At 37.5% G+C, this 16304-nt stretch overlaps 1 protein-coding gene across 1 annotated transcript in view; it reads left to right on the forward strand.

The window, feature by feature from the left end:
• Positions 1-256: 256 nt before the first annotated feature.
• Positions 257-16304, forward strand: part of FH (fumarate hydratase) — a 42050-nt gene continuing 26002 nt past the window's right edge. Inside the window, exons 1-2 of the mRNA XM_082614666.1 lie at positions 257-424; positions 12494-12628. Of these exons, the coding sequence (XP_082470792.1) occupies positions 293-424; positions 12494-12628 (267 nt within the window). The 5' untranslated portion in view covers positions 257-292. The remainder of the gene's footprint in view (positions 425-12493; positions 12629-16304) is intronic.

The following is a 16304-nucleotide window of genomic DNA, read 5'->3' on the forward strand; positions in this document are numbered from 1 at the left end:
TGTTAGGCACAGTAACACAGTAAAACCAAACCAAACCAAATAAACACTGGTTCAAGGACACCACGAACCCCCTTTCCCGTCATTCGTTTCCCAGGAATCCCAGGGTTCTACAGTGAGGAAGTTAAGCCCGCCCCTCACACTTCACTGGCCATTGGCCACTGGTCCCGCCCCACAAGCTCGGCTTTGAAGCCGTTGATTGGATATGAGTGAGGACCGTGGAGGGGACGGGCTCTGACAGCCGGTGCGGAGGCGTGGCCATAGCCCCCGGAAGTTCTACCTGGGCCGCCGCGCTATGGATCGCGCGCTACGGCTTCTCGCGCGTTCGCGTTTCCTCTCGCGCGCTCCAGCTTCCGACCCCCGCCCTGGCCCCGGCCCGGCTGGCACGGTAGTCCTACTGCTTCGGCCCCCGAACGTCGTTCGAATGGTGAGGTCGTGCCGCCCAACCGCTGTGGCCGCCCCGCGGTGACCTTCAGGCCTCCCGCCTGTCGGCCCTAAGGTCCCGATACTGGGCTGCGTGTTGGAACTTCGCTGCCGGCCGGGGGCGCCTCCTCCGCCGGGGGAGCGCCCGGGAGGGGCGGCAGCTGTTGGCGAGAACCTCCCCGACCCCGCCCCAGCCGCGCTCACTGCTTCGCCCCTGCCCGCGGCGGCTGCCCTCGGAACGGTGCTGGGGTGGACGGTGTGAAGAGGGGGCGGCGCCGGGATGGGACGGTGTCCGGAGGGGGCTGCTCCGCCCCTGCCTTTGGTGGGCCCAGCTGGATCCAGCCCCTGTGAGCTAGGTTCTGGGGTCACAGCTCTGCAGGGAACTGTTCTTAGGCCTCCAGGCGGGGTTGAAAGTTCTTGTGAACCTAAGAGATTTTACTTTTCATGAAATTGGCCGTTTAGTTTGTTAGGCTGGTTTTCCCCCGCTTAACTTTTGTATAAACCCTGAAATGTGAAACGGGCAGAGTGTCCTGAAGTACGTTGGAGGAAATTGCATGGACCATAACATAACTACAGCTGAATCAGCACTTTTTATTGAGAAAGACCTGCAAGGAACTTAAAGGTCCAATTTCAGGTTATGATACCCTGACTTACATGAGCCCTTTTGCTCTTTAGAGTGTCACCTTCGGTAATTTGGGCTTCAACAGGCATTAAATACGTATGCTCACATGTGTATTATCAGGAAAAGTTTGAGAAATAAATGCTAGTTTAGGAAGACTTACATTCTGCACTGTTCACTGCTGTGTAATATGAGCTTTCATTCAGCGAGATGTGATTTCAGACCCTAGTCTGCTACTCAGAGTTGGGATCTGGAGCAGGTAATATTTGTCCTCAGCGTCTGCCGGTAAAACGAAAATAATTACAGATACTCAGCAAGATTGCCCCTGTGAAAGTACTTTGAGTTTGGGATATGGTGAGTGCTTATTAAATGAATGTTTCCATCTAAGGTATTTCAAAGGCCCAAGACATTTTTCTGGGCTATAAACTGTAAGATAATTTGATGACATCACTGTACTTGAAACTGCGAAATCAGGGGTGCTTTATATTTCTGCAACTCCCTGCTTGAATAATTTTAGTGCACTTTAGAGCCTTTTAAAAATTGTTTTTCACTTAATTAGTGTTTTGTAAAAGGGAATAGAAGGCTGGAGAACTGACTCTGTCCCGCTGTCAATGTCAAAAAAATAGCCTTGCGTTGCTTTTAATGTTGTAATGTTAGCTAACATCAGATGAGGATAGCTTTTTTTATATAATCCTAAATCTTTTGCCCTCTAATCTTCTCAGCTCCAAAATCTCTCAGTTGATTTTATTAAAAGTTTTTCTTGTTGCTAGTGTTAAGAAATAAACTATATTCAATAGCCTGTGACAAACCATAATGTAGAAGAATATGAAAAAGAATATATATGTATAACTGAGTCACTTTGCTGTATAGAAGAAGTTAACACAATATTATAAATCAACTATACTTCAATAAAATTTTTTTAACAAAACAAAGAAATTCACATAACCGTAAATGCCCGAAGTTACCTTTTATCTCAATTAAGAACACAAAGAAGTTCATCCAACAGGAAGATTACATTGAATGCTCCCTGTGTGTAAAACAGTCACTATGGGCACAGAGTTTAGAGGCTACTGAGGCATATTAAATAAGCAAAGAAGTCATGCACAGTTAATAACACTGTGATGCCGAGGAGAAAAAGTACAGTGAGAGTGAGAATATATAATGGAGACCTGCTGTGATACTGCCTTGGTAGCATGGTGGACAAGGAAGTCCTACATTTTTTAAAGTTATTTTATGATCTTCAGGATGGCTATAAAGTCTGGAAACATAGATAATATTCTGTGTTACAATGCAATATCAGTAAACCATTTATTACATATTTGTCAATATTTCAAGACTTGGTGGTCACCCTGTATTTTAAGAACAGAAAGACTTTTTTTTTTTTTGCGGTACGCGGGCCTCTCACTGTTGTGACCTCTTCCACCGTGGAGCACAGGCTCCGGACGCCCAGGTCTAGCGGCCACGGTTCACGGGCCCAGCCGCTCCGCGGCACGTGGGATCCCCCCGAACCGGGGCACGAACCCGCGTCCCCTGCACCGGCAGGCGGATGCCCAACCACTGCGCCACCAGGGAAGCCCCAGAAAGACTTTTTATAAAGTCTATTTAAAGAAACTGAAAGCCCAAACACAATGAAGTCAAATTTTGGATTTTTATCTCTTGAGATAGTCTTTTTGCTTAGGAAATGATTTGGATTTTCTTGAACACTGAAATATTCTTTTAAACCACCTTAGGATAAGAATCTGAAAGGCATTTTGTATTTTCTTTAGGAGATACCATGGTTTAGTTAATGGTTATCTTACACATGCGTGGGGATCTACTATAGGCCTGAGGCCTATATTTTTTTGGCTGGCCTTTCTGGTTTAGACTGGCATGCAAATTTGGAGACCACCTCATCAATTCTTGAGGTTACGAGAGTTAGTGGTTGGTAATAGCACTTGGTATTTCTAGGGCTAAATAGCAATCATACTGCAGTGAACACTGGACACATTATTCGTTCATGCTTCTCCTGGAGGGGAAGTGATTGTGAATAAACATGCATCTCCCAGGACATCAGGAAATTGCACATTTGTGCCTGCCCCATGCCTAGCTGGTTAAACTCTTTAAACTTCTCCCAGAAATTCTGCTCTCTGAATTACGGGTTATAAAGACATGGTTTTCAAAAAAAACTAGTTTTTTATAACAATGGATTATATTATATGAATTAAAAACATATTTAATAGATACCATCATGACCTCATTTTTCATCAAAAGCACTGATAATTTTCTCATTAATTTAGGTGAGCAGCCCTCCTCTTCTTGCCCAAGCCACTGGGAAGAGGTGACATACATTATAATGTGGGAAGGTTTTGAAAATCATACATATGTTTTTAAGACTTCAGGTGGACTCATTAGTGGGTGGAGAAATCAGTGTAGTGGGAAGTTAACAGCATTGATTTTTTTGGTTTTTGGTTTCTTGACAGAATAGCATAGAATAGAAAATAGGAGTACAGGACAGATTTTTTCACGGAATTTTTGTTTCAGGTTTGTGTGCATATACATGTGTGTTTATGTACAATATAAAGGTTTTTTCTTCTGTAGGTCATTGGGAAGAACGTTTGAAGAGATTTGGCAGTTACCTGTTTCATTGTGCCTCTATCTGTGTATATATGCTTGTCTAACAGACACCCAACCATAGGCATTGCCTCCACTGACAGAGCCTGGAGCCTTTCAGAGTATTTTACAGCATTGCTTCAGTTTCTGATCTGCAGATCTGTGCAACCTATATATTTCCTGGGTTAAATAAAGGGAGAACTTTCTGGTTTTTTGGAATACTTTATTAGCTAGCTAAGCTGCTACAATGTTTGTTGTTGGAAATTTGGGATGTTTATTTTTATTACTGTAAGGACAAGAAGTATATCTTTTGAAGTGTTTACTGAGATTGTGATTTCAGCCACAATTGACATCTGCCATTTTTTAATGGTCAGTGTCAAGATCTAGAATTTGATGTAGGCTGTTGTTTCTTGAGTTAGAATTTAAATTTTTCTAAAGTTTAATCTGAAGAACATAGGTAAAATTTATTCATTTAAATCTTTCCAAAATACTTTGGATATGAGTTTTATCATAGCAACCTGTTATTTAGGTGACAACATTATTCCTGTTTTATGATGAAAATTTAATAATTTTGAACACAAAAAATGATGCTGTAAATTTAAGGAATCGAACTTGATTTCACAAATGACTGATGGAAGCCAGTCTCCTTTCTTTGGAGCCAGTAACTATTTGCTGTCTTATAACAAGGTGATGGAGAGGAAGAAGAACCTAGCTCATGTGTCCAGTGCCACCGTTGTCATTGCTAATGTTATTGCACCAAAGTATATTTTAACATACAAGGATATTTACTTCGGATATTTAAAACAAAGATCATTATGCAAAAATTTTTTGTGTGCATTTGAGATATAAAACCCCAGCTGCAAGTTGGCATACAGTGGTGTCAGTGTAAGCACACTCTATTAGAGAAAAATCTAACTGTACATCTTCAGATCCTACAGGGTAGTGGTTGTTGTGGGCCAGTCTGGAGTTACTTCCTCCATTTCTTGGTTTATGGAAGTGATAAAAGGAATCCAAACAGCTTTTAGAATACGAAAGTCCAGGGTTTGAGTGTCTCAGGCCCTCCCTCTTGCTATCTGGGTGATCCGCTGAGATTATTTAATCTTGTGTAGCCTCAGCGTCTCCTTCTTTAACATGGGGATGATGATAGTAAAATCTCCTAGGGTGGTTGTGAAATTCAAATAAGGTGATACCTAAAAGTGTTTGCTACATAGCACAGTAAATGATTATTTTTATTGGCTTCTCCTTATTGGCTTAGACCAGTCCTTTGCAGACTTTTTTTTCCCATTTTTATTGAAATGTAATTGACATACAGCACTGTATAAGCTTAAGGTGTACAGCATAATGACTTGACTCACGTACATCATGAAGTGATTGACACAATAAGTTTAGTAAACATGCATGATGTCATATAGAGAATTAAAGAAATAGAAAAAATTTTTTCTTTGTGATGAGAACTAGGATTTACTCTTTTAACAACTTTCATATATAACATACAGCAGTGTTAATTATATTTATAATGTTGTACATTACATCCCTAGATCTTATTTATCTTGTAGCTGGGAGTTTGTAACTCTTGACTGCCTTCATCCAATTCCGCCTACCCCCACCCTCTGCTTCTGGTAACCACAAATCTGATCTCTTTTTCTATGAGTTTGTTTGCTTGCTTGTTTGTTTTTGAAGTATAATTGACCTACAACACTATGTTAATTCCTGTTAAACAACATAGTGATTTTTAAAAGTTATTTATTTATTGAAGTATAGTTGGTGTACAATATTATGTAAATTACAGGTGTACAGTATAGTGACTCACAATTTTTTAAAGTTATGCTCTATCTATAGTTATTATAAAATATTGGCTATGTTCCCTGTTTTGTAAAATATAGCCTTGTACCTTATTTTACACATAATCGTTTGTACCTCTTAATTCCCTACCCCTGTATTGCCCCTTCCCTCTCCCCACTGCTAACTACTAGTTTGTTCTCTATATCTGTGAGTCTCTTTCTTTTCTTTTTTTTATATTTACTCATTTGTTGTATTTTTTAGATTCCACATATAAGTGATATTTGTCTTTCTCTGTCTGATTTATTTCATTTAGCATAATACCCTCCAAGTCCATCCATGGTATTGTAAATGGCAAAATTTCATTCTTTTTTACAGCTGAATAGTTTTCCATTGTGTATATAACCATATCTTTATCCATTCATCTGTTGATGGACACTAAGGTTGCTTCTGTATCTTGGCAATTGTAAATAATACTGCTATGAACATTGGTGTGCATGTATCTTTTTGAATTAGTGTTTTTGTTTTTTTCAGGTTTATACCCAGGAGTGGTATTGCTGGGTAATATGGTAGTTCTATTTTTAGTTATTTGAGAAACCTCTTTTCTACAGTGGCTGCACCAATTTACATTCCCACCAACAGTACATGAGGGTTCCCTTTTCTCCTCATCTTTACCAAAACTTGTTATTTGTTGTCTTTTTGATAGTAGCCATTCTCACAGGTGTGAGATGATAACTCTTTGTGGTTTGGATTTGCATTTCTCTGTTGATTAGTGATGTTGAGATCTTTTCATGTGCCTATTGGCCATCTGTATGTCTCCCTGGAAAAATGTCTATCTGGGTCCTCTACCCATTTTTTTAATTGGGTTGTTTGTTCTTTTGATGTTGAGTTATATGAGTTCTTTCTATATTTTGGATATTAACCCCTTATCAGATATATTGTTTGCAAATATATTCTTCCATTCAGTAGATGATCTTTTTGTTTTGTTGATAGTTTCCTTCACTGTGCAAAAGCTTTTTACTTTGATGTAGATGTAGTCCCGTTTATATTTGCTTTTGTGTCTTTTGTTTCCCTTGCCCAAGGAGTCATATACTAAAAAATTTTACCAAGACCCATGTCAAAGAACTTATTGCCTATGTTTTCTTCTGGAAGTTTTACGTAAGTTTTGGGTATTACATTTAAGTCTTTAATCCATTTTTTAATTTATTTTTGTGCATGGTGTGAGAGAGTAGTCCAGTTGGATTTTTTGCATGTAGCTGTCCAGTTTTTCCAGCACCATTTATTGAAGAGGCTGTCTTTTCCCCATTGTATATTTTGCCTCCTTTGTCATGGATTAATTGCCCATATAAGTGTGGGTTCATTTCTGATCTCTATTCTGTTTCATTGACCTATATGTCTGTTTTTGTGCCAGTACCATACTGTTTTGATTACTATAGCTTTGTAGTATAGTCTGAAATCAGGGAGCATTATACCCCCAGCTTTGATCTTCTTTCTCAAGATTGTTTCAGCTGTTCAGGGTCTATTATGTTTCCATATGAATTTTAAAATTATTTTTCTAGTTCTGTAGAAAATGCCATTGGTATTTTGATGGGGATTGCATTGAATCTGTAGATTGCCTTGGGTAGTATCGGCATTTTAAAATTATTAATTCTTCCAATCCATGTCTGTGTCATCTTCAGTTTCTTTCATCAGCGTCTTATAGTTTTGTGAGTACAGATCTTTTACCTCCTTAGTTAGATTTATTCCTAGGTATTTTATTCTTTCTTTATGAGATTGTACATGGGATTGTTTCCTTTTTCTCTTTCTAGTAGTTCATTGTTAGTGTATAGAAATGCAACAGATTTCTGTATATTAATTTTGTACCCTGCAACTTTACCGAATTCATTGATGAGCTCTAATAGTATTTTGGTGGTGTCCTTAGATTTTTTATGTATAGTATCATGTCCTCTGCAAACAGTGACAGTTTTACTTCTTCCTTTCCCACTTGGATTCCTTTTGTTTTTCTTGTCTGATTGCTGTGGCTAGGACTTCCAATACTATCTTGATTAAATGTGATGACAGTGGGCATCCTTGTCTTGTTCCTGATCTTAGAGGGAATGCTTTCAGCTTTTCACTGTTGAGTATAATGTTAGCTGTGGGTTTGTGATATACGGCCTTTATTGTGTTGAGGTATGTTCACTCTATACCCACTTTGTTGAGAATTTTTATCATAAATGGGTATTGAATTTTGTCAGAAGCTTTTTCTGTATCTGTCGAGATGACTCTATGATTTCTGTTTTTCAGTTTGTTAATGTGGTATATCACATTGACTGATTTGTGGATATTGAACCATCCTTGTATCCCTGCAATAAATCCTACTTGATCATGGTGTATGGTCCTTTTAATGTGTTATTGAATTTGGTTTGCTACGATTTTGTCAAGGATTTTTGCATCTGTGTTCATGAGAGAGATTGGCCTGTAATTTTCTTTTTTTGTGCTTTGTCTGGTTTTGGTGTCTGGGTGATGCTGGCCTTGTAGAACGAGTTCAAAAGCGTTCCTTCCTCTGCAGTTTTTTTGTAAAGGTTTGAGAAGGATAGTTGCTACTCTTCTCTAAATGTTTGGTAGAATTTTTCCTGTGAAGGCTGGATTTTCATTTGTTGTTGTTGTTGTTAATTATTGATTTAATTTCATTACAGGTAATTGGTCTGTTCATATTTTCTATTTTTTCCTGGTTCAGTCTTGGGAGATAGTACATTTTAAGGAATTTGTCCATTTCTTAATGGCCATTTTATTGGTATATAATTGTTGGTAGTAATCTCTCATGTTTCTTTGTATTTCTGTGGTGTGAGTTGTAACTTCCTTTTCATTTCTGATTTTATTGATTTGAGCCCTCTCTCTTTTTCCTTTGAGTCTGGCTAAAGGTTTATCAATTTTGTTTATCTTTTCAAAGCACCAGTTCTTAGTTTCATTTATCTTTCATAATTTTTTGTCTCTATTTTATTTACTTCTGCTCTGATCTTTATGATATCTTTCCATCTATTGACTTTTGGGTTTTGTTCTTTTTCAGGTTCCTTTAGGTGTAAGGTTAGGTTGATTTTTTATTTTTCTTGTTTCCTGAGGTAGGTGTGTATTGCTATAAACTTCCCTCTTAGAACTGCTTTTCCTCTGTCCCATAAATTTTGCATCATTGTGTTTGCATTTCCATTTGTCTCTAGGTATTCTTTTATTTCATTAATGATCCATTGGTTATTCAACTGCATATTGTTTATCCTTCATGTGTTTGTGTTTTTTGCAATTTTTCTTCTTGTCATTGATTTCTAGACTCATGGCATTGTGGTCAGAAAAGATGCTTGATATGATACCAGTTTTCTTATATTTACTAAGACTTGTTTTGTGGCCTAGCTTGTGATCTGCCCTGGAGAATGTTCCATGTGCACTTGTAAAGAATGTGTATTCTGCTGCTTTTGGATGGAATGTTCTATATAGAGCTATTAAGTCCATTTGGTCTAATGTGTCATTTAAGGCCAATGTTTCCCTGTTAATTTTTTGTCTGGATGATCTGTCCCTTGATGTAAGTAGAGTGTTAAAATCCCCTACTATTATTGTGTTACTGTCATTTTCTCCCTTTGTGTTTGTTAATATTTGCTTTATATTTGTAGGTGATTCTGTGTTGGGTACATACATATTTACAATTGTTATATCTGCTTAGGTTTATCCCATGATCATTATGTAATAGGCTTCTTTGTTGTTACAGTCTTCATTATAAAATCTATTTTGTCTAATGTAAGTATTACTACCATGGCTTTCTTTTCATTTCCATTTGCATAGAATACCTTTTTTCATCCTGTCACTTTTAGTCTGTGTGTGTCTCAGGGTCTGAACTGAGTCTCTTGTAGGCAGTATATATATGAGTCTTGTTTTCATAACCATTCAGCCACTCTATATCTTTTGATTGGGGCATTTAGGCCATTTACATTTAAAGTAATTCTTGATAGATATGCACTTATTGCCATTTTGTCCTTTGTTTGGGGGTTGTTTTTATAGTTCTTTTTTGTTCCTTTTTTCTTACTTTGCTCTCTTCTCTTGTTATTTGATGACTGTCTTTAATATTACATTTGGATTCCTTTCTCTTTTTTGTGTATCGATTATTGATTTTGGTTTGTGGTTACCATGTGGCTTTTATATTGCAATGTGTGTGTGTGTGTGTGTGTGTGTGTGTGTATGTGTATGTATGTATAATTATTTTCAGCTCCTGATCTTTTAAGTGCAAAAGCACTTTAAGAACCCTGCATTTTTATTCCCCCCCCACAGTTCTTCTGTTTCTGACATTGTATTTTACATCTTTTTGTCTTGTGTGCCCCTTAACTTCTTATTGTGGATATAGACAACTTTACTGGTTTTGTGTTTCAGCCTTCCTACTAGCTTTGTACATGACTGATTTACTACCTTTACTATATTTAGCCTTACCAATGAGACGTTTTTTTCATAATTTTCATACATCTAGTTGTGGCCTTTCTCTCTTAGAGAAACCCATTTAAAGGTGGTTTGGTAGTGCTGAACTCTTAGCTTTTTCTTGTCTGTAAAACTTTTGATCAGTCAATTTAAATTGTAGTGAAAGCCTTGGCTGTTGGAGTCTTCTGATTTAGGTTTCTCCCTTTCACCACTTTAAATATATCATGCACTCCTTTCAGGCCTGCAGAGTTTCTGCTGAAAACTCAGCTGAAATCCTTATGTTAAGTACAATTACCTTGTACTTAACTTGTTGCTTTTCCCTTGCTGCTTTTAGTATTCTCTCTTTATCTTTAATTTTTGCCATTAATTGAAGTGTGTCTTGGTGTGGTCCTCTTTGGGTTGATCGTGTTTGGAACTCTCTGTGCTTCCCAGACCTGGATGTCTGTTCCCTTTCCCAGGTTAGGGACATTTTCAGCTATTATGTCGTCAGATATGTTCTCTGCCCCTTTCTCTCTGTCTTCTCCTTCTATGGCTCCTATAATGTGAATGCCAGTACACTTGATGTTGTCTCTGAGGTCTCTTAAACTGTCCATGTTTCTTTTCATCCTTTTTTCTTTTTTCTGTTCAATTTCAGTAATTTCCACTATTCTTTCAGCCCACTGAACTGTTCCTCTCTATCATCTAATCTACTGTTGATTCCTTCTAGTATACTTTTATTTCAGTTGTTGTATTCTTTAGCTCTCTTTGGTTGTTGGCTCAGGAGGTCTTAAGGCAGCTGGCCTGCTGGTGGGTGGAGCTGTGTCCCTGAGCTAATAAGCTGTATTCCAAACTGGTGCTTTCAAGAACTAATGTCCTTGTGGTAGAACAAGCTCCCATTAGTGGCTGCCCCCAGTGTGTAGGTTCCCAGTGTGAGCTCCAGTTGCCTCCTACCTCTCCGGGAGGCTCTCCAAGATCAGCAGGTATTCTGACCCAGGTTCCTTTCAAATTACTGCTTCTTCCCTGGGTCCCAGAGTGTGTGAAATTTTGTGTGCACCCTTTAAGAGTGGAGTTTCTATTTCCCACAGCCCTCTGGCCAAAAATGAGCCCTGCTAGCCTCCAAAGCCAAACTTTCAAGGGGCTCTTCTTCGCCATGCTGGGGAGCCTGACATGGGGCCTGGACCCCTCGCTTCTTGGGGAGAACCTCAGCAATTGTAATAATCCTCCAGTTTGTGGGTCACCACTCCTCGGGGGTGGGGGGCGGTGGTAATAGGTTTTGACTTTATTGTGTCTTCCTCCCTCCTACCTATTTTGCCATGGTTCCTTTATATCTTTAGTTGTAGAAGGTCTTTTCTGCTAATTTTCCAGCCTTACTCATCAATCATTGCTCTGTAAATGATTGTAGTGTTGATGTGCCCATGAGAGGAGATGAGCTCAGAGTCTTCCTACTCTGCCATCTTGGCCACTCCCCTCCTCTGCAGACTTTTAGGCATAGAAAAAAAATGTACCTCATTGGTTATACGCCTATATTTCTAACTAGGTACAAGGATATTTTTCTTTTCATGCAATCTAAAAGGCTTTGTAATATATAAAGGGTTTTTTAAAAATCTTTCTAGTCCCAGGGGATAACTACAAAATTAATTTTTTCTTATTCAGAGGACTGTTTACTAAAGTAAGGTTACTTGGCTGGGTGTTTTTAAATCTTTTGAATCATCTGACCATGTTTATTTTATAATTAATGCAAGATGAACATTAATTAAAGTTCTGAGTATCTCTCTGATACTCTTAATCTCTTTAATGTAAAGTATCATATGTAAACTCCAGATGTGTATTTCTTTTTTAATTAGTGTAAGTTGATGTACTTAGTAGAGTCCTAGGTTCTCCATAAAAGAGATTTGGGGTCATGGGTTCTTATCCTGGGGAGTGGATTGGTTTCAAGATATAAACTCCTTAAAATCATATGTAAGATTTTACATATATGTATTTATGTTCATTCTTCTAGAGAGAAGATCCATAGTTTTCCTCATATTCTCAAAAGGTTCCAACACCCTGAAAAGGTTAAGAACCGATCTAGCCCATGTCCCTTTGTCTGTACATTTACTGTAACTTATAGATGAGAAAAGCTGACTTGCTGAAGATGACACAGCTACCAGATGGTGGGCTGTCTCATTGCAAAGCCTGGACTGTTTTGTATGGCACTAAGCTATCTCTCATGCATAATATTTGTAGACCACAGTTAAGCTTTGTTTAGATATATAATTATAATATATATATATATATATATAATGTATAATACTTTCAAGTTTTAAAGTATCATTCTTAGGTTATTTTCAAAAGTTCCCAGTAAAGTAAGCATTAACCTAAGTACATCAAAGCTTGACCAATAATAGGCATACTCCAGAATTGGAAAAGATATTTTTTTTATTTATCATTGGCACAGTGTATGAATTCTACAATCTGTCTTTAACACGTATATTAATAAATTTGTGTGACAAAAATTTCTCAAGAAAAAAGCTGGAAGTGGGGGGAGTAGAATGAGAATCAAAATGGAATTTTTTTGTCTTTTTGGTACTTATTAAGGTTTCTTTACCTGTACATGATGTATCGTTTATATGATGTTATTGTTCTTGATACTTGGTTTCTTTTCAAGCTATAACAGTGTCTTGTCTTTATCTTTAGGCAAGCCAAAATTCTTTTCGGATAGAATATGATACCTTTGGTGAACTCAAGGTCCCAAATGATAAGTATTATGGCGCCCAGACTGTGAGATCAACAATGAACTTTAAGATTGGAGGGGTGACAGAACGCATGCCAGTAAGTGGCTTTTGTGGAAATGTTGGCTTATTTTGGATGAACTAGGCATTATTCAGTGAGTAACCTTACCTTATAAATAAGTATTTTACAGAGTTAAATTAGAGAACTGGCTTTGTAAATAATAAAATGTTTCTCTCTCAGTAAAGTGTCAAAGAACTTTTTGAAGTTTAGTATACTACTATCTTGACCTATGACTGAGTATTTTGGATTTTTGATAGAACTAAGTGATTTGTTTTTCATTCTTGTTTGGATTGTTCGTATTTTTACTAGAATTTTGCAGTTTGTAAGCATTTTTAATTTTGATACTTAATTTTTTAGCTGATTTTTTAAAATGATTTAAAAGAAAACCAATTTTTCTTTAATATTATACTTTATCTATCTTGGCTTCAGTTTGTAGAAAAGTATACACAAATTCATAAAAATACTATTTGTCATGATGTCTGGCATATAATAGGTAATATATAAGTATTTGTTCATTGCTACATGAATGATTTAATGATTAGAAAACTTTTACCATATTTTTTTAAATCCTTAGATTAGAACTGATCCTTAGTTAGAACTGATGTGTACTACTAAGAAAGAAAAAGTCTGCCAATTAAAGTTGTGACATGTCATTGATTGTAAGATGCATCTTGATTTCAGGGATGTTAAAGTGTGAAAAGAATTGATGGAATATATTACATATCCTACTGGAGCCCAACTAGGGTAAGAAAAATAGTCAGTGTAGGAATTCAGGATAGGCTAGTAAGCCTAGCAGTAGCCAGGCTTCATCTGGTGAGATACTGTTTAACATTTATCTTCTAAATATACTTTTTATCTTACAATAATTTTAACTTCTGGATTTTAGCTAATTACTAAGGCTTCAAGACTGAATCTTGACAGGTTCATACAATTTCCCAAGAGGCAGCTGAATCTTCTTAGAAGAATCTCTCTGTTATTGCCACCCACATCCAGTTTAATGGTGAGGTAAACATAGGGTCAGACTACATGGCTGGGAGACAGAGGGTAGCAGATCCTAAAGTATTCTCATATAGTTCAACTCCTGGGATTAAAGAGATCAGTCTTAACCAGTATTGACTGGAATAAGCATGGCTCATGTTTTGAATTTCCTGCTTCAACCAGCAAGGTGTGTGGTTCTGGGAGTGTGTGATTGCTGCCGCTGCTGCTGTCCCAAAGATAGAGAAGTTGTTTGGATTTGGACAGATGTCTGTGAAACATGGATACGTGGGTTATCGATTTTTTTCACATTTGGCTTCATCTGGATTAATTTCCTGAACTATGTTAAATATAAAGCAGACTATGTGCCTTGAACTAAGTAGTATGATTAAACCCAACCCTTTGTACCTCAGGTCCATAGGAAAATAAAACCAAAAAAAGATTATGAACTGCTATGTGAGTAAATGAAGGATAATGAGACCCTTCTTTCATCTACAATGATACATTTACTATTTTGTTTTAATAGGGTCCAGTGAAACTCTCTGCTGTGACCTTTGTTCATTTTCATGAGTCCACAAGCACTATGGGGTCAGTCACTCCATTCTAGTAGTCTGAGTTGATTGGCATTTGGTTGTGACTTTGGCTTGGTTGTGACTTTGGCAGTGGTTTAACCCACTGCAGTGTTCCTGTAGAAAATTAAATTCCCATTTGTTTTCATGTGTAAAGTTTTAAAGCTTCTAATCTTTTGTGCTGTATATCTCCATTTCATTTGGGTAAAACATTTGTAATGTTTTAATTTTAATTTCTTAAAATTCAAAGTAAAAATGTTTTGTTTTTATTTCCTTTTGTTTGCCCTTCATTTTATCCTCTGTGTGACCCAGGTTCAGTGTGTCTTACTCATTACTTTTTGTTGTTTTTCCACTTTTATTTTCCTCTAAGGACTATAGCTTCTCTTTTACAAATTTATCACTCTCTTCCTCACCCTTCCTTTCTTCCTTCTTTCTTATTCAAACCTGGTATGGTATCTAAATCACAGTCTATATTACTAACTTTGACAAGAACACATAATTTATTTATCTTGTGGAAACCAGGTATTTCATTAAAACCTCATCAGAATTTACTCAATTTATCCTTTTAAATTTTATTAAGTGCTTTGGAGTAGAAAGTGAAAAGATCTGCAAACTAAAAGGGTTTGATATGTGGTTATATATATCAGAAGCTATCACCTTTAAGTCTATAGAACTCTGGGTGTTTTTGTTTTTTGTTTTTTTTGCGGTACGCGGGCCTCCCACTGTTGTGGCCTCTCCTGTTGCGGAGCACAGGCTCCAGACGCGCAGGCTCAGCGGCCATGGCTCACAGGCCCAGCCGCTCTGCAGCATGTGGGATATTCCCAGACCGGGGCATGAACCTGTGTCCCCTGCATCGGCAGGCGGATTCTCAACCATTGTGCCACCAGGGAAGCCCAAACTCTGGGTTTTTAAAAAAATTATTCTGCGAGAAATGTCCAGTGACTTATTGAGTGTCAAGGCTTCACTGACTAGCTAAAATATCATGTTTTTTGGCTTTGGGATGAAATGATACCCATTCAGTAACTGGGTATTTCATACTAATTAGCAGTTAAATATATTATTTCTTTTTATTATTTATTTGTTTATTTAGTTGAGGTATAATTTACATATAAAATTAGTTTCAGGTATACAGCATAATGATTTGATATTTGAATACATTGCAGAATGATCACCACAGTAAGTCTAGTTACTAGTTACATGTCTAGTAACATCCATCACTATACGTAGTTACAAGAAAATGTTTTTTCTTGTGATGAGGACTTTTAAAATCTCTTTGCAACTTTCAAATTGCAATACAGTATTATTAACTATAGTTACCATGCAATACATTACATCCCCATGATTTATTTATTTTATAACTGGAAATTTGTACCTCTTGACCTCCTTTATACATTTTGTCCACCCCCTGCCCCTGGCAACCACCAGTTTGTTCTGTCTGTGAGCTTGGTTTTCTGATTGTTGTTTGTTTTGTTTTTTAAATTCTACATATAAGTGGGATCATGTGGTATTTGTGTTTACCTGTTTGGCTTATTTCACTTGGCGTAATGCCCTCAAGGTCCATCCATGTTGTCACAAATGACAAGATTTCATTCTTTTTTATGGCCAATTAATATTCCATTGTATTTTTTACCGCATCTTCTTTATCCATTCATTCATTGATGGATACAGGTTATTTCCATATCATGGCTATTGTAAATAATGCTGCTATGAACATGGGGATGCATATATCTTTTCGAATTAGTGTTTTCATTTTCAAGTAAATACCCAGTAGTGGAATTGCTGGATCAGACAGTAGACGTACTTCCATTTTTTGAGGAACCTCCATGCTGTTTTCCAAAGTGGCTGCACCAATTTACATTCCTCCCAACAACGTACAAGATTTCCCTTTTCTCCACATCCTCGCAAACACTTATTTGTTGTCTTCTTTTTTTTTTTTTAATTTTGGGGATAGGAGTTTATTAATTAATTTATTTATTTTTGCTGTGTTGGGTCTTCGTTTCTGTGTGAGGGCTTTCTCTAGTTGTGGCAAGCAGGGGCCGCTCTTCATCGCGGTGCGCAGGCCTCTCACTATTGCGGCCTCTCGTGTTGCGGAGTACAGGCTCCAGACTCGCAGGCTCGGTAGTTGTGGCTCACGGGCCTAGTTGCTCCACGGCATGTGGGATCCTCCCAGA

This window comes from Mesoplodon mirus, assembly GCF_964341445.2.
Source record: "Mesoplodon mirus genome assembly, chromosome: 3".
Classification (NCBI taxonomy): Eukaryota; Metazoa; Chordata; class Mammalia; order Artiodactyla; family Ziphiidae; genus Mesoplodon; species Mesoplodon mirus.